This window comes from Pristis pectinata, chromosome 4 (genome assembly GCF_009764475.1).
Source record: "Pristis pectinata isolate sPriPec2 chromosome 4, sPriPec2.1.pri, whole genome shotgun sequence".
Lineage (NCBI taxonomy): Eukaryota > Metazoa > Chordata > Chondrichthyes > Rhinopristiformes > Pristidae > Pristis > Pristis pectinata.
Window position 1 is genome coordinate 48,543,641 of NC_067408.1, and position 25,378 is coordinate 48,569,018.

Consider the following 25,378-nt stretch of genomic DNA (forward strand, 5'->3'; position numbering starts at 1 on the left):
CATTCAGTTCCCACCACTCCCTCCATTTTCCCAGGGAAATGAGCCACAACTTACCATGAATTGAGAGAAGAAAGCCTTGTACCCTCCTTTCAGAATGTAGAGTTCTGGATAGTAGAGATTTGGGTAGTCATTCATACTGCGATCCTCTTCCCGCACTAATCGACACCTTTAAGGAGAAAAGAGACCTGACAAGTCTGAGGAGTATGTGTGAAGCATTTCACAACGTGCCAATTAAGTTGTATTAATTCCCCACTGTGATGTGCTTTTTCTCCGCCTCTCCCTTCCTGCCAGTAGCAATTTACACTTTGTGCTGGCAAACAGTACCTGGCATTTCACATCATTCAATCCAACACAAACCCAAGATACAGGTTCACTGGACACATCATAAAAGGAGAGATTAAACAGATTGGACATATTCTCGAGTTTAGAACAATGAGAGGTGATGTCATTGAAACAAAAATTCTTTTTGGGCTTGATGGGGTAGATAGAAGGATGATGTTTCCCTGCGCAGGAGTATTTAAAGCTATGGGACCTGGTCTCAAAATAAGCAGTCAGTCATTCAGTGGAGAGACGAGAGGAGATCTCTTCACCCAAAGGATAGCAGAACTGGAATTCTCTTCCCAAGAGGGCTTGTGGAAGCTCAGTTCCTGTGTTTAGTCAAATCAGAGATTGAGAGGGATACAAGGTCATGCTAAGAAAATGGCACTGAGGTAAAAGATCAAGAATGGTCTTATTGAATGGGGGAGGTGGTGAGAGAGGCCAGGTGACCTGCTCCTGCTTCCAGCCCTTAGGCTCTCATGTACATTCCTTTAAAACATCTGGATAATGATTCAGATTATTGGACACCGGAGGGAACAAAACCAAGCCTGGTTCAAATCCTGGCATGTGCACTTAATGTCTTACAGGTGCTGCCAAACACCAGTCAAGAGCAAAATGTTAGCTAGTTTTCCCTGTATTTAAGAATTATACCTAGGATGTTACTGCTGTGTGTCAGTGGCACATTAAGCATTTTAACTTAACCATGAGCAATCATGGAATTTCTTCAAATTCCATTTCTTTCAAACTATAGTACAGGGGGAGACCATTCAGTCATTGAGTCAATGTCAGCTCCCAGCAGAGCAAGTCCCATCAGTCTTAGTCCCTCTCCCCTCACTTCACTGTAGCTCCGCAACTTTCCCTGTGGCCAGCAACACCCCCTTGATTCTTTTTGCCACTGATCTACGCCAGGGTTAATTTAGTGGCCATTTAACCTACCAATAAGTCTTCTGGATATGGAAGCAAACTGGAGCACCTAGGGGAAATCCATGCAGTCATAGGGAGGTCATGCAAACTGCACACAGACCAGTGGTCAGGACTGAACCCACATTGCTGGAGTTAGGCAGTGGAACTAACTGCAATACTACCCTTGTTCTGAAGCAAGTTCTCTTAAATCCATTAAAATTACCTTGTTTCAATGCAGGATTCTTCCTTGGATATTATTTTGGCAATCTCCTTCACATCTGTAGAATGACCTTTGACTGTGACAGCACCAGAGCAACTAATTCTATATTTCTGCAGTGTCTGGTTAGACAGGGTTTGAAAAGGTGAAACTCATTTCACAGCTAACACTCTCTAAAGTTCTCTGCAAAAGAGGATTGGCTCCAACTCCATTAAATGATCACCTATTTGCCCCCAAGTGTTAAGCAAAGAATGAGCATGAACAGTAAAGTGTCAACTAGCCCCTTTCTGACAAGAACTCGCCTCCTTTTAACCTCACTGTACAAGTCACGTTACCAGTTGAAGTTTCACTTCACTCCTTGGTTCCAAAAAGCACGAGATGCTTCCCCTCCCAACCTTCACCCTGCTTGCAATCTACTCTCAATGGTGATTAAGAAAACAATTCATGAAACTCACATCTTTGGTCCTCGCTCTGATGAAAATTCACAGTGGAAGATTATAATCAATCTCTTGTCCTTGGATTTAGAAATAATAGGTTTCTTTAGAAAGTAATCAATGGCATCATCTGCTCTGTGAAGGTTCAGGGCACCCTAGGAAAGTAGAGAAAGCAACAAGAATCTCAGCTCAGAATTAGCCACATTTACAACAAGAAATATTAATCCTAGACTGGAACTTCAAAATTTTGCAAGCAGTCCAAACACAATCTAAAAATATGCAACATTGAAACACACCCAGGTTAATAACTGCACTTCTGCAACCAATTCAGATCCTCGCACGATCAAAGCCCTGCTCGTGCTGCAGGGTTGCTCGAGGACATAGATGCAGCCTGCTCAAAAGCAGGAACAATCTCACTATCAACAACTTACTATTCATTTCATGTTGCAGAGGGGGGTCATTTGGACAAGAATCCACAGCAAATTTACAATTGGTGGCAGGAGATTACCCACAAATACCCTTTCTACTGAGTGAAGGCGAGTGTGGATGGGGTGGAATCAAAGAAAACACTGGTTTAATTAAAACTTAATGCACTTACCTTGATATGTCCCCCTTCAAACTCATAAGGATAGCGGCAGTCAACGATATAGACTCCTTCTAAAAGGTGGTCATATTCTCCATGTAGTATCTTGGCCATCTGTGCAAAAGTCAGCAAGTTTTATAGGGGCACCTATTATGGTCATTTTCAAGTCTGGAAACTGAATGAATACCCAAACACCCAGCTAAGAATACCTGTACAGGAGTGTAGCAAGCAGTTTTGGCAAGGACAGCCTTACTCTGAACTCAATTTTGGTTTGCCCACAGGACAGGTTTTTATTGAAGGGCAGACAAATTCTACCCTTTGGGCATGAGGTGGGAAAACAATGTGCTATGTGCCACTGTATCAGTCTAAAATACAAAAGGTACTGGGCAAAGACCAGTTCCAAAAAGAGAACAGTAAGTGCAAATCAGTGACATTGATGCCCTAGCATCAACACTTCCAAAAATAAATGAAAATCAAAACATGGCAGATGCTGGAAATCTGAGATTTAAAAACACAGAAAATGCTGTGGAAACAATTAGCAAATCTGGCAGCATCTTTGAAAGGAGAAGTATAGTTAAAGTTTCAGGTCAAAGACACTTCAGAACAAAAATCAGTTCAGGGTCATCATTCCTCCATCATGAAATTTGGCTAGGATTTGAGTATTCCCCTCCGGAACCCCCAAGGAGGAACTCCACTAATGTTATTTGGGCTTTTAATCAATACCTTAAAGCTGAGAAGTCTGCCGTCAGACTTCCTCCAACTGTTCTGTAGCCACCCCTTTGGGGTTGGGATTAGTCAGACTGTCTCGTGTCACATCACACCTCCCTCAGAAGGCTCAGGCATCACAGGCCAGAGGAAATAACTAGATGACAGCTTAAAATACAGTGGGAGGATCTCAAAAGGGTCTTCAGGTCTTCCAAAAGCAAAACAGGTCTTCCAAAAACAAACAAAAAGGTTGACAGTGACAACACACTGTGCAAAGGCAAAGCCTGTGTTTGTCCACAGGTGCCTTTGCCATTCTCACTCATGCCATTTGGCAGATACTGCCTGGTTCACCAGACAAATGAAGCTGAATTCTAATCTTCAGATTCAACTCTTAGGTAAGACTCTTCACATAGCACTTGGGGCATAATGGCATCATCTGGGCGCAGTAGAACTCAGTCCATTGAGATACTAATGGTTTGACCATGAAGCACTTGGGGATTGCCCAGGTATATGGAAGGCACTATTTCAATATAAGGTCCCTCTTTCACACTAATTGACTCAGTTTCTTCATAAACATAAGTGACACCAGGTAAATAGTGGAACTCACAATTTCAGGGGTGATATACTTCAGATCTTCGTGCTTACCCGTTGTTGTGGGCAATGCATATACCTGTCAATAAAATAGGTTATTGGCATCAGAACTGGCACCACAAAGCAGCATGTTGAGCATTCAATGTCATATCAGCCAGTCTATCCATTCTTCTTATTGAACAACAGTACTGTTGGCGATAACAGTGCCTTTTATGAAACAGTTTTAAACAGTGAAGTGTCTGATGGACTTCAAGGAAAGATTGAAAATAGGGGGAGGCTGGCCATGGTAGTTGAAGGAATGATCAGATGCATTCTGTGCAAAAAATCTCTCCTTTTCCCTTTTATGAATGGGCACAAATCCTGATGAACACTCCCACGGCAGCACAATGGAGAGCAAGGACTTGCCATCTGGCAATGATCACAAGCGAGATGGCTGTGAAACGGCTTCTGAAAGTGAGGTAGAATTCTGGACCACAGTTTAAGAATGTGCCATTGGAGAAAGGTGAGTGCACCTAATATCTGGTGTTTGGAATAGTTTAGTGTTATTTTCCCAAATGCTCAAGAAAACAAATGATCAAAAATGTTTACTCACTATTCTGACTGATCCTGACCGATTTAAATCAGAAACAACCCACTCAACATGTGATTCCCCAATAATAAAAACAAATCAGTGGGTACCTCCAGCCTAGTAAATAAAAACAATGCCTGAAGTAGCATTAAGTGACAGACGAGCAAGTTTCAGCATCAATTCCATACCAAGTTTCAAATTGGAGCAAGATACAGTAAGTTAGTGCAGTGGTTAGTGTAATGCTATTACAGTGCCAGCAACCTGGGTTCAATTCCACCACTGTCTGTAAGGAGTTTGTACATTCTCCCCGTGTCTGCATGGGTTTTCTGGGTGCTCTGGTTTCCTCTCACATTCCAAAGATGTACAGTTTAGGAGCTGTGGGCATGCTATGTTGGCGCTGGAAGAGTGGCGACACTTGTGGGCTGCCCCCCAGCACATTCTCAGTAATGCAAAAAGATGCATTTCACAGTGTTTCAATGTACATGTGACTAATAAATATTTATCTATAACTGGCCTCTGGACTCATGGATTACAGGTTCTGGGAAACAAATAATCAGCCATATTCCTTCACCTGTAGCTTAATTATGAGAAGAGGTTGCATAAACTTGGCTTGTATTCCCAGGAGTTAAGGTTTGGACGTAATCTAATTGGTGTTTACAGTGATAAGATAATTTACCACCATCTACTCAAGGGCAATTATATCTGGGCAGTAAGTGCTGGCTTTGATCCTGTGAAATTAATAAATGAGGAAACAGAAAAGAATGGATTTCATGGGATCAGGGAATCCAGAACAAAGCAGAAACTACAGCATTTATGCAACCATGCAGTTTTATAATTGGCTAGGCTAATCAGGAGTGAAGTTAGAAGGTATTTCAATCACACATTGTAGAAATCAGGATGACAGGTCAATGGGAACTTCCAAAAATGAGACCAACTATTTAGTTTTGAGGTAGTTGACCAGCAATCATGGATCAAAGGCAGGTAAATAGAGTGAGGTTTTGATCAGTCATACTTTAATTACTTAGTCATAGGGTCATAGAGGTATAGAGTATGGCAACAGGCCCTTCAGCCCACCAAGTTCTTGCTGACCATCAAGAACCCATTTACACCAATCCCATTTTGTTCTCCCACACATTTTCATCAGCTCCCCCTGGATTCCATCATCCACCTACACACCGGGGACAATTTACAGTAGCCAATTAACCTACCAACCCACACATCTTTGGGATGTGGGAGGAAACCAAAGCATCTGGGGAAACCCATTCTGTCACAGGGAGAACATGCAACTCTGCACAGACAGCACCGCAAGTCAGGATCAAAGCCAGATCACTGGAGCTGTGAGGCAGCAGCATTATCAGTTGGATGACTAATATCCTGTGATGGACCTTTAAAGAGCTGAACTAGATTTCCTTTTCTATGTCCTCTGCTGAAAGGGGGCAGGACATGTAGCATGACTGTTGGTCTGCATGTGTGCTCCTGTTGTTTTGCAAGACCCTGTAGTTCAGTAGACAGATGAAGCTAATGATAGATGACCTTTACAGTCTGTTATGGAGGGGCATCTGGTACTCATTGAACCATATCCAGGTGGGAATAGTCATGGAAAAACAGAAATTTCAAAGAATGTATAACAGGTGAAAACCTCACATTGGAAAAGTTCCCTATCAGCTCCATGGGGTTCCTCTCCTCATCCAAAACATTTGTCACATTGATCTTGCAGCTGGTTGTGGCTTGTCTCTGTAGAGAACAGAACAAATAGTTAACAGCTGTATATTTACCATGGATTTTTCCATCCAGAGTAGAAGGTAAAAGAAAATTCTCAAGTCCCCATTGAAGGCTACTGATCAACCTCCAAGGGGCGTTCAGGATATCCATCCCAGCACCTCACGCTCTACACCAGGTTTTTATATTAAAGACCGAAGTATTCACCCACCAAACTTAGGGTTTTTAAGATGCTGCATCTCGGTGTCATTACAAAAAGGGCTGAAGAACTGAATAGTCATAATTACCCCCCTCGTCTTCCTCAGAGTCAAGGCACAGAAAACAAGGCCACTCACCCACCAGCCCAAGCCAGTGCCGTTAGCATAAAACTTGGGAATCAGTGGATACTGAAGGGAAATGAAACCAACTCCTGCCATTTCAATTATGTACAGCTGGCAGCAAATACAGATCTTCAGGACTGCTGAAGGATCAAAGAAATGGTTGCATTTCCCCTTTTAGTTTACAAAGAACTAATGGCTTTATTTTTCTCCAGTCTGGAATGTAAAATAGCAACATAAATGGAATCCTTCTATTTCAAGGTGTAGTCCAATCTAGAGTGGAAACAAATTGCCGTTCTTGTGACAATCCTTAGGGCCTCATTACAAAGATCTCACACCTCCCTTCATGGAAAATACATCCTCTTTATTGAGGCCAGACAAGAGAACAAGTGGATTAAGTTCTCTAGGAACTTGCACTTGGACAGTAACGCTTGGTACTGCAGTTAGTTTCATTGGATGGGCAGAAGGAGGAAGGGAAGGAAATGAATGCAACTATCAGATTATTCCTGGTCTACTTTAGATAATCTGCTGACTATATTAGCTCCATCCAACACACCGTAGGCTTTAAGGCAATCATGAATTTCAACAAATTAACGAATGACCATCTCCTCTGACAATGAAGTCAACAGCAAGGCAACAACTACTTAAGATGGATCTCAAACAAGTGAGAGAAGGGAGGGGGCAGGGTGGAGGGTACACATTGATTACTGTGTTATTATTATGGACTGTTTGCCACAGGGAGAGATCAAGTTGATGCAAAAGATATATATATAGGAACTGAGCAGAAGAGTGGACAAGGTAGAGGGTTCTTATTGATAGGCAAAATAAGCTCAAGGGACCCCATATGACCACCTTCTGCATCTAAGTTTCTCCTACGTTTAACCACTTGATTCAGAGAAACAGATGGGGAAATGGGATGGATTAGACAATGGCACTATTTTTGAGTTGCTCGAGCAAAGATCCAGCTTGTAAATGATGGACCCAATGATGTACTTCCTTCTAAACTGTGGTTCTAATTGAGCACCCAATCAAGAGGCTCTTTACCATGAACTGGTCCTCCTGCCTCTTCTGATCCTTGTGCTCTGAGGGGCATTCAAAACTCTTCTGCCGCTTAGTCTTCACCGGAGTGTCCATTTCCAGAGATCTGTCCAATCTTTTCAGGAATGGCTTGTGCAGCCTCTCTGGCATAGAAGGTGACCGAAACAGGCCTGGCCTACTCCTCCTGACTGGAACCTGAAAGAATTGAAAGAAACAAATAATTAAAAGTAGAAATCATTTTAATTAATACTAGGTCTGCCCCCTTCTGCAGAATCTTAATGAGGGAGGTTTCAGTCAATCAGCCCAGTTTCATGTGGCTATTTGTCGAACTCTAGGTTTCTGAATTTCACTCCAAGTATTGTTGGATTTAACTTCTGACAATTCTCAATGATTGCTCTGCAAATTACTTTGGAATTACTTGAGCATTGAGTCATGCATCAGGAAAACAGCATGGTGTACATATTGGTGGAAACAGCTGCCCCCATTGCAAATCACAAAACAATCTCCTAATATTAAAATAAGCATCATTTACTAATGAGCACCATCAACAGGGCAAAACATCAGCAGGAAGTCTGGCAAATAGAAGCCATGTAGCATCTTGAACCAAACTTGTGGCACTTGCTCAAAGAGTAAGCCTGGTTCTGATCTTGATAATAATTCCTAATAAAAGTCCACTTAATTCACTCTAGTTCCCACCACATGCCCCAAGACCAGCCACAGAAGTCATGAGATCAAACACAACTAATGACTTTAAAAGATCTGAATATATGGGATAGCATCAAGTGAATGTTGCTGGGCAAAAACCCAATGGACTCAATAACATCCTTTAATGAAGGGTTCTCCTTTACATTAGACTACTGTCTCATAGCAACTTCTAACTTTAGGTTTCACTCTCACCATTTTTGAAGCACTTGACAAAGGCTCCATTTCCCATGGCAATAGTTGAAGAATGTAGGAAACCTGCAAGTAGCCTGGCCAATATTTTTTCCCCCCAAAAAATAAATGCACTTTAAGTTATTTGGCTGTGAAATGGTTTAGGGCTCCCTGCAGATTGTCACTTTCAGGGCAATTAGAGGATGTCAATAATGGTTTTGCATCACCACATTCTAAAAGAAACCTTCGAAACCAAGACAAGCAAAGAGATTGTCTTGTGCCTTAATCATTAAACAGCACTGATGAAATCATGCATGCATATAAAATGCACAGCAGAGCACTGGCATGAAACAAATTCTTGTACAAGATGTAGATAACATTAAAATTGCAATCTGAAGAACACAAATTTAGTGTAGACAGGCACTTGTAGTATAGATGAGCACTTGGTCAGCAATGGATAGGTTGGGCTGAAGGGCATGTTTCTGTGCTATATGAATCTATAACTGTATAAGTGAAAGGCTTAGGACATTTTCCCCTTGATCCTGCTGCCATTCAATAAGCTTAAGGTTGATCCTCAAGCCCAGTTTCCCCACTAGATCCAGACATCCTTCAGCTCTTAAGTATCCATAATATTTATTGATCATAAGCTCAGCTAAAGAGAATTGAGCATTCACAGGCCTTGAGAGCAGAGAATTCCAAAGATTCACAACCACCTGCATCAATAGAGTTCTCCTTATCTCAGTCCTGAATGGCCCAGCCCCTATCCTAAGCCTATACCCTTTGGTTCTAGATTCCCCAGCTGAGAAAACAGCTTCTTGGCACCTACCCAATCACTCAGAATCTTGACTATCAGCAAGATCACCTCATGTTTCTAAACTCCAGTGAGCATTGGCCAATGTTACTCAATCTCTACCCATGTTAATATTATTCCCAATCCCATGAACCCTCATTTTATGTTACAATGTTTTGTGGTACTGTATCAAATGCCTTTTGAAAATTCATTTGTTCCCTTTCATCTGTCCTGTTGGTTGAATTCTTAAGATTTATCAAACACAATTTTTCCTTCATAAAACTATATTGATTCAGCCTAATCGTATCACTATATTTTGAAGTGCCCCTTACCATGTAATAAATGATGAGTTTCAACTTTTTGCCAACAGATGTCATGTTACCAGGTCTACTTTCCCTCCCTGCTTCCTTAAATAGTGTTGCTAGATTTGCTACCTTAAACTGCTAGGACTGTTCTAATTCTAAAGAACTTTGGAAGATCATCACTAATATATCCACCATGTCTGTGGCCACCTCCAAGAACCTTTGATGCAAGTCATCAAGTTCCACAGATTTGACTCATCCCTCCAAATTCTCCAATACTTTTAGTGATGACTTTAAGATCCCTGCTATTGTTTGTTGCTTGGTTCTCATTTATTTCTGCTGTATACTATACTGCCCCTTCCACACTGAAGACAAAATAATGCCTTGATTTTTCTTTAAATAGAAAATAGGAGCAGGAGTAGCCCACCAAGCCCCTCAACCCTGCCCCACCATTCAATATCATCATGGCTGATCTACACTGACCTTATCTCCTCTTCTATGCCAGTTCCCCACAACTCAAATATTTCTTTCTCCACCTTAAGTATATCTAATGATCTGGCCTCCACTGCTCACAGAGCAGAGAATTCCAGAGATTCACTCCTCAAGAAATTTCTACACACCTCAGTTTTAAGTGACCAACCCCTTATTTTGTAGTATATCCCCTCATTCATGACTCTTCCACGAGTGGAAACACCTCAACATCTATCCTGTCAAGCCTTCTTAGGATCTTATATTTTGAACAAGGTCACCCCTTTTTCTTCGAAACTCCAAGAAATACAGACACAAACAGTTAGCCCCTCTGGATAACCTGGTGAATCGCCTTTGTACTGCCTCCAATGCTACTATATCCTTCTTGAGGTAAGGGGATCAAAACTGTGTGGTTATTCCCAGTGAGACCTCACCAACACACCATATAACTAACAAAACCTCTCCGTTCTTTGACTCCAACCCCATCACAATAAAGGCTGAAATGCCATTTGCCTTTTTAAACTTGGACCTGCTTGCTAACTTTGTGATCCATGCACTAGAACACCAAGGTCCCTCTGAACTTCACTCACAGCCTCTCTCCATTTAGATAATAGTCCACCCTTTGATTCCTCTTACTAAAGTACATGACCTCAAACTTCCCCCACATTAAACTCCATTGGCCAGGTTTTCACCCAATCTATATCCTTTTGCAGAACAACAAATGTCCTCATCATAAAATGTCCTTCCACTGATTTCCGTACCAGCAGCAAACCTGGAAACGTTGCATTTTGTTCCCTCCTCCAGGTCATTAATCTAAATAGTAAACAACTGAGGGCCAGCAAATGATCCCTTAGGGTACTCCACTTGTTACATCCTTCTAGCCCAAAAAGGACCAATTTATTTCAATTCTAGGAATCATCATGAAAACCCTAAATGCCAACCACAGAACTCAAGTAATTATGTATTAGAGGACAACCATGGACAGAAAACACCAAAGGGATTATTAGTCCATCTTCCCCTCACCTACCCCAACTTCAGTTTCATAAGACTTAAAGTTCTTACTGTGCTTGTGTCCATCCCCTGGTTCATGAGATCTCCAGTGAAAAGAGCAGCCATGCTGGAGGACATGGCTATGTTCATGTTCGAATTCCTCTGTGGAAATAAAATCAAAACAGCTACGTTAATTGCTCACTTACAGATACAACAAAAACCATTAGGTCAGATGGAACCTCATGCTGGGTAGACAAATGGAGTCTAGGTCAAAAGCTGGCTGCTACAACAGGAAAATACAACATTAGGCTAGTAAAATACCTTTGCAGTGTGAGTTGTAATGAAATAACATCTATCATTACCATTGTTTGCTAAATGTTTGAAAGTGAAGTCCTAATTTGTATGGAAATATAATTGCAAAGCTCAAATCTGGGATCATATTATTTACAATTAAACTTGTATTAAACATATTATTTACAATTAAAGTTGTAGAGATTAATTTAAAATAAATGGATTTCTGTTTCCTCCTTCCCCAACATGGTATCACTGCCTCCTGCCCAGATAGTTCCCCAGTTGGCATCAAGCCTATGGTTCCTCACCAAGGGCAATTACTACTCAGTTCATGCAAGAATAGTGTTAGCAGGTTATTCAGCTGTGAGGGCTTTGCAACTGAGCTGCATCCTCCATCTTACTCCATTCTTCACACTTTCTAGCAGGAGACACCATGTATCAGGCAGGTTCTTCTCCCCCACCCCCTAATTTCAGAAGGCCAATTGCAGCAACCCAACTGCTCCTACACCACCACTATTCCCACCCAACACAACCCCACACCTCCAAAGAGGAGAATTATAGAGCTGTACAGCATGGAAACAGGCCCTTCAGCCCAACTCATCCATGCTGGGCAAGTTGCCCTACTGAGATAGACCCATTTGCCTGCATTTGGCCCCTATCCCTCTAAACCTTTCCTATCTCTGTACCTGTCTAGTGATGGCACAGTAGTGTAGCAGCTAGTGTGACGCTATTACAGCGCCAGCAACCCAGGTTCAATTCCTGCCACTGTCTGTAAGGAGTTTGTATGTTCTCCCCGCGTCTGAGTGGGTTTCCTCCGGGTGCTCCAGTTTCCTCCCACATTCCAAAGACATACAGGTTAGGAAGTTGTGGGCATACTATGTTGGAGCCGGAAGTGTGGTGACACTTGTTGGCTGCCCCCAGAACACTATGCAAACAATGCATTTCACTGTGTTTTGACATACATGTGACTAATAAAGGTATCTTATCTTAATGTCTTTTAACCCACTTCTATTTCCTCTGGCAGTTCATTCCATGTACACACCACTGTAAAATCTTTCCCCTCAGGTCCCTTTTAAACCTTTCCCCCTCATTTAAACCTATGCCCTCAAGTTTTGGACTCCTCTACTCTGTGGAAAAGACTGTGGCTATTCATCTCATCTATGCCCCTCATTTTATAAACCTCTACAAGGTCACACAGCCAATTTAGCTGCTGGTGAATAAAGACGAGACTTTCTGATATTTATAGACCAATTCTAAATGGTGTACACTTTAATATTCATAAGCTCTCTCAGCAAATGTATCTGCAAAGTAAATAGTGAATAACCAAGGAGAAACAAAGGCAGAGATTTTCCATGGGGAATATCGATTTCCATATTACCTCTTGATCTTTCTGAATCAGCCCCAAAAACACATCAGGAGGGTTGTCTTCACTCATGGGATAGTCCAGGCACTGAAAGTCTGTTGACGTTGCATGACTGACTCCCTCCATCTCAAAGCCAAACTGAAAGTTAAAAATTATAAAAAAAAAACAGAGCAACATTGTCTTTTGTGTGGAGAGATTTACAGGAATAAATTCAAGGTTAAAAAGAGACAGATCCACCCACCCTAAGTCTGCAGTTCAATAAAACTTCTCATTTTTAAAATCAAATACTTCAGTTGACAGACATCAGGGAGGAAATAATTTGAGGAGTTTTTAAACAGTGTCACATAATCAACAAAAACCTGTTTACTAATATCAGGTCTGTTCCATCAGGAACACACAGCTCCTAATCTCATCACAAACATGGATATTAGTCAAATTTCACAGGGGAGGAGAAGATGACTACCCTTGACAAAAAGGCATGACTTGACAGTGGCACCATGGAGCCTTGGTAAGACCAAAGCCCCTGTGGTCAGGGTTGGGGGTAGAGGTGGGGAAAGAATGTCAGTGGTTAGACCTACAGCTAGCAGATGGTCCCATTTGTTGGAGGCTAACCATCTCAGCCCAGGATGTTGATGAAGGAGATAATCAGAGCAGCATCCTCAGTCCAAGATATTTTCAGCTGGCCTTCCCTTCATTAGCATGCTAGAAGTGGGAATGCTCCCTGACAATTCCATTTGCAGCTTTGCCATCAAAACCTGAACAATATCCAAGTGATAAGAGGCACGTTACATATACACTGGGCAAATTGACTAACTTTCAACAAGCACCTTACTATTGTTCCTTTGCAAATAACAGTGTTACTATTAACAAATCCACCACCAGCAACTTCCAGGGAACAACTATTGTCCAAAAACTCAACTGCACCAGCTACAAAAATATCCTGGCATGTATGGATAAGGCCACCATCCACCAGACATCAGATGTGTGATGAAACACTTGCATGGTTGCAGGTAGCTGCAGCAATACTCAAGAAATTACCAACCTTGATAAAGCAAATTATCTACCATCTGAGACATCTACCCACTCCACCATTGGCATACGGTGTCTGCAGTGTGAACTACCTACTGAAGACACCACAACACCTCGACAATGCTTCTTCAACCTCATAACCCAATCCCACAACCTTCGTCACTTGGGGGAAAAAATAAAGCAGTGGAGGAAGTAAACAAACACCTTTACGTTGAAGTCAATGCAATCCAGCTCAAGAGGGTGGTGAAGGAAGGTTGAGAGTATTTAAGTATCTTCTGGATGTGCACATGAATCACCAAGGCATGCAAGGCTCCACACCAAGTGCTGGTAAATTAGATTAGTACAATTGGGTGGTTGATGGTCAGCACAGAGTGACCCTATTTCTGTGCTGTGTGACTATGGCAATCCCGACTGCCACACCGATGATTCTGAAGCTCCCCATGGCACAGTGGTAGATGAGCACTTGATTTGACATGGCATGAAGACTATAGACCAATCCTGGGAAATGGATTAGCACAGATGGGTGATTGATGTTCACCACTGATGTGGTGGGCCGAGGGGTCTGTTTCCACGCTGCATGACTATAAGTGTGACAATCCTGACTCTGTCACACCATGGTTGTTCTTTTACTACTGCTGCATTAAAATTCTGAAACCCCCCCCCAAAGCATTTATGCACTGCAGTGGTTCAAGCCCAATACCTTGAGAAGAGCAACCAAGAATGAATATTAAATCCAAGCTTGGCTAGTAATATGCATAATTAAAAATATTGGGGCTAGTCTGGAAAAGAAAACTACCTCAATGCTTCACTCATTGGATATACTGTAGGGTACATCTGACCCTCACTGACAGGGAAGAGACAAGACTGCAGATGGTGGAATCTGAAGCAAGAAACAACCTGCTGCAGGAACTTAGCAGGGCAAGCATTATCTGTGGGGTGGGGGAAGAGAACTGTTGACATTTTGGGTTGAAACCCTGCATCAGGACCCCACAGATACTGCTTGACCTGCTGAGTTCTGCCAGCAGACTGTTTGCTGATCAGGGAGGTCCTGGATTACCCACTGGCCCGTCAAGGCCAGGAAGCTCCTAGGTTGCATTCCTGATGATTGGTGCATCTCAGCAGAGAGGCTGCACCTGGCCTCTGTGCCCTTAAGAGCTCAAATGGAAAGAGTTCACAGAGGAGTCAAGAATTCAAGTAGTGCTCACCACACTGACTCATTGAATAGCAGTGTTGATGCTGGAGGGATAAAGGAGAAATAAGGAAATCAAACATGTCTGTTTAAGTTGGACTTACCAAAGATGATGTCGAGGAAGTTGTTTCACAGATTTTTTGGTCTTGGAAGGGGAGCAACGTTATCCTGGGAGCTGGGCAAATGGGCTTCTTAAACTCATCTCCTTCCTGGCGAAAGAAACCATGAAAATTAAAATACAACATTGTTGGTGAAACCTATACATCTTAATTGAGATTAGTTTGCTATCTTAGTATTTATATTCCTTCATTAAATACTAACCCAATCACCAGTGCAGTAAGGATTCACCCGACTGATTTCAGAGATGGTGGGTTTGCCATAAAGATATAGGTGGAAAAAAATTTGAAAAGGACAATTACACCGTAAATGGAAGAAAAGAATGATGTGGAGGAGCAAAAGGGATTTGGGGTCAGGTTCAAAGCAACATCTCTAGAACAGGTCATAAAAATTCAAATAATCATGAATTATGGCCAGAGGTACAGAAATATAAACAGATGTAATGGTGACTCTATACAAATCCTTAGCAAGACTATAATAGGAAATAAAACTAACTGGAAATACTGTGCAAAGGTGCACTTGAGCTTCTAGTGGACACTCCCAAGAACTTCCCATGATGTCAACATGCCTCCAAAAACCAGGGATACACTTCTGTAGACTTCTTACAAACAGATTCACATCCTCAGGATTCCCAAGAAATATTGGTGACGTTTCCCTTTCACAAATGTTGAAGGTTTATCATGCCCATTTTGGAATTGTTGCAAGAATTCCTATATTGGCATCCTCCAGTCTTCACCATCGAAAGATACTGCAAGTTGACCCCAGAGGAATGAATGCTGTCATTTTGCAGAACAATGTTAGTCTTAAGAGGGCAACAGGAATAATGTGCTGGTGACTCAACATCCAGGCTATATAACTCCTGAGACACTGTAGCGGGCAGGCACGGTAGCATAGCGGTTAGCATAATGCTTTACAGTGCCAGAGACCCGGGTTCAAACCCAGCCACTGTCTGTAAGGAGTTTGTACGTTCTCCCCTTGTCTGTGTGGGTTTCCTCTGGGTGCTCCGGTTTCCTCCCACATTCCAAAGGCGTACAGGTTAGGAAGTTATGGGCATGCTATGTTGGCGCCAGAAGCGTGGCGACACTTGCAGGCTGCCCCCCAAAATCACTATGCAAAAGATGTATTTCACTGTGTTACAATGTACATGTGACTAATAAAACACATCCATCCATGAAGCCAGCCCAACAGATGCTCTTCACTATATCTAGGGAGAGAGAAAGTGATAACATTTCAAAGTGATGGTATTTCAGAATACCAGTTATAAAAAGTCATTAACCAGAAACATTAACCTGCTCTCTCCACAGGTGCTGCTGAGTGTATCAGGTCTCTGTTTGAATTTCTTGCATTCCCATTATTTGCCTGTTGTACAATAGGAAGTATTATATGCAGCTTTGAATCCCATGTGTTAGGATATTGAGGCAAGGCAAAGATCAAACACTGGGTCCACTAACTTTTCACAGATATGAGGGAAACAAAAATTCTTGAAAAGAAATTCTTGAAAAAGTGGTACTATTTTGTTTAGAACAGAGAAAAGCAGAATTCTAATGAAAGGTCATTGACCTGAAATTTTAAGTCTCCTCTTCTTCCCATAGAGGCTGCCTGACCATCTCCCGTGTTTTGCTTCACAAAATGGGGCAATATAATGGACATGTTTATAAGCCAAGGGTAGACAGATACACAAGGCGATTGTGGGGTTCAAGACAAGAACCATCAGTAAAGGATTAAAACAGATAAGAAAATGTAGCAGAAACTATTTCTTCTTAAAAAACACAAGTGCATGCCCAATCCAAGCTCATTTATTCCCAATCACCATCTCTAATACTCCCACTAGCATTTGCTGCCAAGCAAAAATATTCAAATAATAAAAATTTGTTTGTTCTTTTCCCTACAAGCTTTTGGAGAAAACAAAAACAAGTTTTGGCTCAGATATGGATTCCAAGGATGGTTCAATTGGAATTGAAATCAGAGCACAAAAAATAAATGGACTAAGTCTCAGAGGCTGTTTGGATGGATGCAATAGGAAATGGAAACATCTCACTAGTGTAATTACTCTATCTAGTATGAGTGACTAGTACAAAAAAAACTGTTCCGAATGATAGAGATACAAGAGATTGCAGATACAAGGATCTAGAGCAAAAAACAAACTTCTGGAGGAGCTCAGTGGATCAGGCAGCATTGATGGAGGCAAAGGGATGGTCAATGTTCCAGGTTGAGACCCTACATCAGGACTGTTGACTATCCCTTTGCTTCCACAGATGCTGCTCAACCTGCTGAGTTCCTCAAGCAGCTTGCTTTTTGTTGCAAAGATACCCTCCACCTAACCACAAAATAGCCAAACTACAACAATATTTTGAGAATCAAGCAGATTGTGCCAGAGCACTTTCAATTACACATCTTCAAAAACAAAACAGGGTCACTTCTTACATTTTCCTTGTTGTGGCCCAGACTTCTGAAATCCACATGGTCCTGGACTGGGGTTTGAGGGCCAGATGTTACTAACATAGGACTGCTGCAGAGAATCTCTGGCTGCAGGGCAATGAACATTTACATACACATTAATATCACAGGTGGTGGCCTTTCTGTTAGAAGCATTTTTTAATCTTTGTTTTGCTTGGTCAATTGTTAACTTTTTGCATTAGTAGCAACAAGATCAGAAAGACAAGGAAAAGTGTTCCAAAGCTTAACAGTCACTGGCACTTGTGTTTCCCTTGAGCTTGACCTTGGCATGGCTGTGGAAGGCCAGATTGCAAGTGGAACATTAGCAAGACCTTCGAGGTATTAACAGCAATCTGGCCACTTTCAGGAGCTGTGGTTTCAGTAGCAGTCCCTATAACCAGATTGTTTAAAATGAGTTTTTTTTTTAATTTGTTAAAGTAGAATTTGAATTCACAACCTCAAAGTTACAGTGGTGAGAGTGGCAGCAATTAAAGTTCTATGATTCAAATCCCTTGAGGAACTGGTACAATTCCTTGAATTTGTATCAAAGAACTGCAAATGATTGCCATGGTAATATGTATACAACAATTATTCAGACTACAAAATGTAAGTTTTAAAATTTAAGTCTCTTCCTTTTCCTCCTCTCTTGCCTGCGTATTCCCAGTTCCATATTTTCTTTCTTAAAGTTGCTACCTACCTCTGTAGGAGTTTCACGGATGCTCTTTACACCACTACAGTCTAGCAGGCAGTTTTCAACTCATTATCTTTAATATGTAGGCCTTGTATTAAAAAATGTGGACCTGAAATGTTAACTTTGTTTCTCTCTTCACAGATGCTGCCTGATCTGAGTGTTTCCAGCTCTTTCTTATGCGAGTCAGACATGACTGGGGCACATCTCAATCAACCCACAGTATAGACCTTTAGCACCAGCATCTTGGATACAAGTCAGAATGATGAACTATGCCTGACACTTCCTAACTCAATCAAGTTTAATTATAGCAACCCAAGTACTATAACATCTGAATTTGACATAATCTAGAAGTTTGGACTTAATTCTGTGTTAAGACTTACAATTGCAGATGAACTATCAGAATTCAGTTTTAAAAAGAATTAAAACAAACCAAATCAGTAAACCCAAATTAGTAAAAATTCACAAATCTCTTGGATTATCATGTGAACCTAACAAGCTCACCGATTCCCAGTAGGGCAAGATATCCATCATTTTCCCTGGTCTGGCCTATAATTACTGTTAACCACCTCTGAACTGACCCACATACACTTGGACCTCAGATGGGTGCAAAGGTTTGCCTTTCAATTGAGAGAGCGAATTAAAAACAGCACAAGATGGGAACAAATCCAGGACTTTCCTGCTCTGTGTGGCTCAGCTATTCATCCACAGGGTCAGCAATGAAAAACACTTCTCTGCCTGAGCTAACTTTCAATAACAAGGGTTGGCACCAAGTGTTGGAACAACGTTACACCAGCTGTATCACAGCCTTTGCAGGCCAATCTTGTTTCAAAAAAGGATCTCACACAGATAATAAGATTTTTGTTATTTCTTTCTGGAAAGAGTCTTTAGGACGAGGCTAAATACACAAACCTATATTCTGAGCATTCCTAGTGGGATTAAAAGGGATTGGAGGGGACAGAATTTGAACCAGTATACTGCAGTTAACCACATACAATAACCAACAGATATTATTTTTCCAAGAAATTCTTTTCACTGATTGAGAATAGTTAAATAGCAATAGCCATAAATAAAAAAGTAGAAATAAGTCATGAAGTTACAGCACAGAAACAGGCCCTTTGGCCCACCATGTCCATGCTGCCTATTGTACCCATCTACACTAATACAGTTGACCTGCATTAAATCTGTAGCCTTCAACTCTTTGGCAATTCAGGTACTTGCTTAGATGCATAAATTACATGGGAGTATCTGCCTCCACCACTCAAGGCAGTGTATTCCAGACTCAAGGTCATCTAAATCTCCCAACTCTCAGCTTAGACAACACCACCATTGGGGAAAAAAATTGTTTACTATCTACCCTCTTAAAATTTTTTATACACCTTTATCAGGTCGCCCATCAGTCTTTTCTGCTCCAGGGGAAATAACCCCAGCCTATGCAGTCTCTCCTTATAACTGTAATGCTCCAATCCAGCCAATATCCTGCTGAATCTCCTCATCCTCCCCACTGCAATCACATCCTGTCATTATTACCTTTTCCACTATCCTACTCGCATTGTCATGCAATCTTTCCACTACCATACATGACATCCTCGATTCCAATCCATCTCGCTAAACAGCATGCTCCCCAGTTTAGGCCAGTTTCTTATGTAGGAAGCAGCCCTGGAATGGACAAGCTCTGCTCCTTGCTTCTCATCACACTGCTTACTTTGAAGAATTCTTTCTCAGTGTACATGCAAACTCTTACCAGATGTTGTTGGGTTCTTCCCGCAAGGTACCTGCTGCAATAGTACAGAAGTAAAACACATTAGAGAATACACAATCTGCAGAGACAGCAATACCCTGTAGTTAGACCATTTAAAAACCAGGGAGTCAAAACAGGGACTGAAGTCAAAGGAAAATTCAATCATGAATCAAACTGTCCAGGTGGTGGAGTGCTTTCATAGAGAAAGGAATCTCTGAAAGCTTTATCCAACATAGTCTAGGTTTTTCCTGCATCACAAGGGCAAAAATATGCTCGTGATCTCTGCTTAACCAACCCAGCCCATCAAGAACTAATGAAAGATCACCAAAGCAAACGTGAAAGAACTCACTGTGGAGAAGGAAGATTGTGGCTTGGTGTCCCTTTCCAAAGATCTGAAGACATTCTAAGTTGGTACTCCAATGTAGTAATGAAACAAGGTGACATTATCAAGGATGAGATGTTAAATTCATCTCACTAGGATGTAAAAGGGCCCATGACAATTATCTGAAGTATAGGGGAAATTGTCCCTGGTTTCCTGAACAATATCACTCAATCCAGTTATATCCCACTGCTATTTCTGACACCTTGTGCCAATTGAATGTATTACTACCTATATTTTTACAATAAGTACAGCTACAAAAGCACTTATTTGGTAGAGTCCTTTAGGGTGCCCTGAGATATACATTTAGAGACATCAGTCTAGATTTTTACAACCAGGAGATAGTTGACAGCACTTGCTAACTTCAAAAAAAGCTTCTCACAAAACTCTTGCAGTCTATGCTATGGATGGCACCATTCCTAACATCAGTTGTATTCTAACACCAACTATACGATACTCCAGGTGCCCAGTAATATCAAGCAGGCTGAGCAGCTAGTGAAGATTTCTCGCAAGAGAGCAAACCAGAAACTAACTGAATGACTAATTGCTTTTTATACTCTGCAGAAGGGTGATTAAAAATTGCAATAGATGTAAAAATATCATAGAAATGTTCAATAATCAATGGAATTTTTAAAGATGGAACAGAAATATTTGATATTCTACAAATACAAAATTAATTTAGACATCCAGAGAGGTGATTCAGTGGTAATTATGACTTAGCTAGGAATTTGCATCACATTTAACAAGGTTTAATATTCCCCCCCCCCGCGCATTTTTATATAATGTGCAAAATGTTGAAGTTCCATGAGCTAAGCAACATCAATCAATGTCAGTTGATTGGAACAGGATGTCATTGACCTGAAATACCACTTTGAACTTCGCAAGCACAAACTCCAGAAGTTGCTATCAATTTCACAGCATCTTGGCAGTGCACACCAACAAGTTTGCAGTCATTGCAATACAAAACATCTTGAAAACATTGGGATGTGTTCAGAACAGGCAAAGCCAAAATCAAGTACTACTTCATCCCTCAATCCTGAGTGCAAGGTAAGCACGGCAGATGACACATTGCCCATCCCGACCCAGAATGCCTCAACTACTGAAGGAGATGCAGGGTCACAAGTGGGGGAAAGAGTGGGAGAACAAATCTAAATGCGAACCATAATCATGAACAGGAATCTCTAAAGATTTGTGGACTGCAAACTAGCAGACTTTGTATTTGGCTTGGGAAAACTTAAATTTCTTGCAGAGACTTTAAGCATAGTTAAATTAGGACAGCACACCAGTCTCCTTGCTTTTCAAAACAGCTGCAGTCCTGAAAGGAAGTTGCACATCAGAGTTCAAGTAGAAGCACTTCCACGTTCAGCATCTCCAGGTAGTGCTTCTGTAATAATGGGACAATGGTTCAGGAGAATTTCTCCTGAGCACCAGCCACAGACCAGAGGAGTAATGGTCACCCAAGCTCAGCAAGTAACTGCAGCTTTAATTTACTACCTGGAAAGAGAACAATGCTTCTTGGACCTATCCCTAGAAATTTTATGCTCAGAAATTCAATTGCATAATGGTACAGTCTTGCAACTAGTAGAGCAGCTGCCTCACAGCTCCAACAACCCAGGTTCGATCCTGACCTCTGGCATTGTGTGGAGTTTGCATCTTTGCCCTGTGAGTTGTTTTTCCCCCAGGTATTCCAGTTACTTCCACCAAAGACACACGCAAATTCCCCCTAATGTGTTGGCAGATAATAGAATCTGATGAGTGTTGATGGGAACGTGGGGAGAAGAGAAAAATTAGTGGGGAATGAGCTGTATAGACTCAAGGGGGCAAAATGTTTTGCATCATTCCAGAAGTTTAATCAAGTCACCCTATCACTGAGGTGCACCTTCTGCATTGGGCAATTCATTAATTACCTTTCAACTTTTAGACCCATCTGTTGTTCTTCAATACCCCCCTGCTGCCCACTAAATCCTCACCTCCACCTAGATCCAATTCTTCCCACCCCCCCCCCACCAACAAAGATTCCAAACCCTTCCCACCTTCAAAATCTCCTACTCATTGACTGATTTTCTGAGACCCAAGCTCCAAACTTTTGATCTCCTGACTCCATGAGAAGCATCTAAACCACAATTGTCTAACCAAGCCCACCCCCTCCTCACCCATTCCCATCACTTGGTTCTGGCTTGTCCCGTTCCTTGGTATGATCCTGTTTCTTTCTTCAACATGACCTCTCCCACCTGACTCAAAGCATTTCTTCTACTCACTCCCTGGTGCAAGGAATAAAACTTGCAATCCTCCTCCTCCGACCACCCCCTTTGAACCTTTAACCTCACACAGGTCCTGGTCCTTCACACACACCCATCCCCAACCCATTCAACTAGGCAGCAGAACAGACAGGCCAATGCCTCTCACCACCTTGCCCAAAGCACAGCCTCAGTCAGGCCCAAGACCACTAATTATCGTCACCTCTAAGCCAAACAATCAGGTGGCACGCTACCTCATGCCCATCCAGTTCACCTTACTGGCTGCACCAAATGTGTTAGGCTCCAGCCTATCACTCCTTTTCCCACAATCTTTGTCCGTTTCAGGGAAATGATCAGAGGGAACAATCTCTTCCAGAAATTAAACATGCAAGGAAAATCCCATTATTAAGCCACATTTGTATTCTTTGCCGAGACATTGCCCAAATAATACAGCCACCAACAAACATCATCAAAGGAGGGGAGAGGATGCTAACAGGACCACTGATTAACAGTGGGAGTACGAGGTTAACAGTAGATGCTCTCTGGAAAGAGGTGGTGGTGGTGGGGGGAGGGGGGCGGGGGGGAGGCAAGGCAAGGCAGTAAAGAGGGAGTTAACAGACAAACTACCCACAGCACCTTTCCCAACAAGTGGATGGTTCAGTCATTCCCAATTGAGAAAAATATTCTATTCTCAGAAATAAAAGAAAATTGTTTGATAATGCAAGCAGGACTGCATCTTCAAGTGCATGTTTTTATGAGCAAGGTGGCTAAATCACATTTCCTCAAATGTAACTCTCTTGTAAACAGGGAAAACAACCTTCAAGAAACTGGTTCATTCTGAGAGAAAGACTTTATCCATGTTAATTTACATGTGGCTTTCATTACCCAATCTACATGGATTTCTCTGTTAAAGGCCTATTAAGGTCAGCAGCAGCAGATTACTTACAATTCTCCAGTTTGTGCATCTGTTAGACCAGGTGAATCAAGGCACAACCCTGAAACATTGAGAGAGTCTGATGTACATTTATTGCTTCAGTTCTTGTAACATAAATGAAAGCTCAGATCACAGGTTAATCACATGACAGATTAGAAAGCATCTGCTTTTTTCAGGTCGGTGGCTGAGGATGCTAGTTTAAGATTGATCTATATCTGTAATCAAGTCTATACACAAGATGCACCATTTTAAATCCAAAATGGATGACCAGCATGGCATTGTTCACAGAGAAACTCAAGCTACTTCCCTGATTCTGGGATGCAGAGGGTCCTCACAATACAACAGTGGAGCACATATCCAGAGAAGCAATTTAACAAGTTTCTTAGACTTCTGCCAAAAAAATGTGAACCGAAGATATTTTGATTTACTTCTGGGAAACAAGTAACCAGAATCCTATTTGGTCCAGCCAAATAAAAAGGTGGCTCCTCTGCAGAAATACATTTTGATATAAATGGTCCTTATTTTACTTTTATTGAGAATTGACAAATAAAACAGACTTATCCTGTCTGTCAATCAACTGTTCTGCGAAATTGCAATCATTTAATTGTTTTGTTGCATTGATCATCCAGCTCTTCTCAAAAATCAAAGGGATCCAAATATTTTCCTGAAAAGTTTGAAACAGTTTTTCTCCCCACAGATGCTGGCTAACCTGCTGAATGCTTGAACTTTGATTTTATTTTAAATATAAAGTTATGGCAGAAGGAGAGATGGAGCTTAGCACAGAGAATAATAAATTTAAAGGCAAACATTACTGACCTCTGCGTACAGTTTCTGGAGAGGCTGATGTCTCACCCCCATTACTCAGATTTGACAAGTCCAGGCAACGTTTAGGAGTCTCACTGAAAGAGAATTAAAGCAGCTTGGCTGTAAAACATACAGATCATCACACATTGTTTGACCATCCCTGCCAACTTAATTCTTACTGCCAAAAGGTGTCCACGTATATTCTGGCATTTTGACAACAGCAACTTAGTTACAAAAGGAGGAATCAAAATTCTGTATTTGTTAAGTAGCATTATTTAATACTTAACAGGTGTCAAATTTATTTCTCGTTCTTGCGCAGAGACAAAGAAAGATAACACTTGAATGGACTCTAATGTCAACAACCAATTACAGCTTCTAAGTACTTCAACTTTTACACACAGTTTTACATTTTTTTTCCCTCCAATTTTACATCTACCAATTTATTGCATTTAAGAAATGCCTTTAAAGCAGACTGCCAGAATTTTGAGTCAAGTGGAAAAACTTAAGCATTGCCATCAGGACAGCAGGCAGAAGAATCCAAATGGTTCACATCAGGGACATTCACTCCAGCTCCCCATAAATCCTAATTACAGCCATCTAAATTTCACCCGAAGTCCATCTGCTTGCACCACTTCTGTGGAAAATGAAAGCACACCACTTAGATCTCAGCCCATGGAAAATTAGAGCACGCTTACGTTCTCTGACATCAGTCTCTCCATCTAATCATCAAGAACTACTGTTTTTTCACCTTTTCACTGAGTAACGTTTACAGAGAACTAACTGCAGATGTTACAACCATGTGGAAAACTACCACATGCACATTCCAATAACACCTGCTGTGTCTCCTTTTCCCTAATGTAGACCCAGCCTGAACAATTTTCCCTGTTGTCACCTACAAACTATTGTAGCTGCTTTATTTTATTGTTCCAATGCTGCAGCCTCTTTTCTAACTCTTGGGCTACTATTTTCTTGTCTTCTCTCTAAAATCTATTTTCATATTTTACCATTTCCTCTTCTAATGCTCAACTTGAAATACTGCCAAAGCTTGCCAACCACAGAAATAACCAATTGCTTGCAACTCCAACAACGTCCCAACATACTCTAAACCTGAATAAAACCAAAAGCAATACTGAAGAGATGTTTAACCAGTATTGCCTTTGGGATCAGGTGCTAACTGAAATTGGCATATTCCTTCAACCACAACAAGAGGCGACATCTTTGCAGTCATGATACATGTTAAGTGTTGTGTCACTGCCAATGTTCAGTTTTAGTAAAGGAAATGTCATTTCTTTAACGACCAGGAACAAATATTTCTTTGCTGTTTTCTGCCTATTAAATTGGACCCAGAAATTGA

The 25,378-nt window shown here is 41.4% G+C and overlaps 1 protein-coding gene across 4 annotated transcripts in view; it reads right to left on the reverse strand.

Moving 5' to 3' along the window:
- LOC127569973 (M-phase inducer phosphatase 1-B-like) overlaps positions 1–25,378 on the reverse strand; it is a 34,409-nt gene that overhangs the window by 4,217 nt on the left and 4,814 nt on the right. For all 4 annotated transcript variants that reach the window (XM_052015101.1, XM_052015102.1, XM_052015103.1 and 1 more), the window contains 13 exons: positions 24,037–24,119; positions 23,233–23,281; positions 19,674–19,707; positions 17,230–17,331; positions 14,793–14,897; positions 12,486–12,608; positions 10,889–10,978; positions 7,400–7,588; positions 5,964–6,053; positions 3,768–3,830; positions 2,471–2,569; positions 1,894–2,027; positions 55–166 (listed from right to left, as the gene is read on the reverse strand). In XM_052015101.1, coding sequence (XP_051871061.1) covers positions 55–166; positions 1,894–2,027; positions 2,471–2,569; positions 3,768–3,830; positions 5,964–6,053; positions 7,400–7,588; positions 10,889–10,978; positions 12,486–12,608; positions 14,793–14,897; positions 17,230–17,331; positions 19,674–19,707; positions 23,233–23,281; positions 24,037–24,119 — 1,273 coding nt within the window. The remainder of the gene's footprint in view (positions 1–54; positions 167–1,893; positions 2,028–2,470; positions 2,570–3,767; positions 3,831–5,963; positions 6,054–7,399; positions 7,589–10,888; positions 10,979–12,485; positions 12,609–14,792; positions 14,898–17,229; positions 17,332–19,673; positions 19,708–23,232; positions 23,282–24,036; positions 24,120–25,378) is intronic.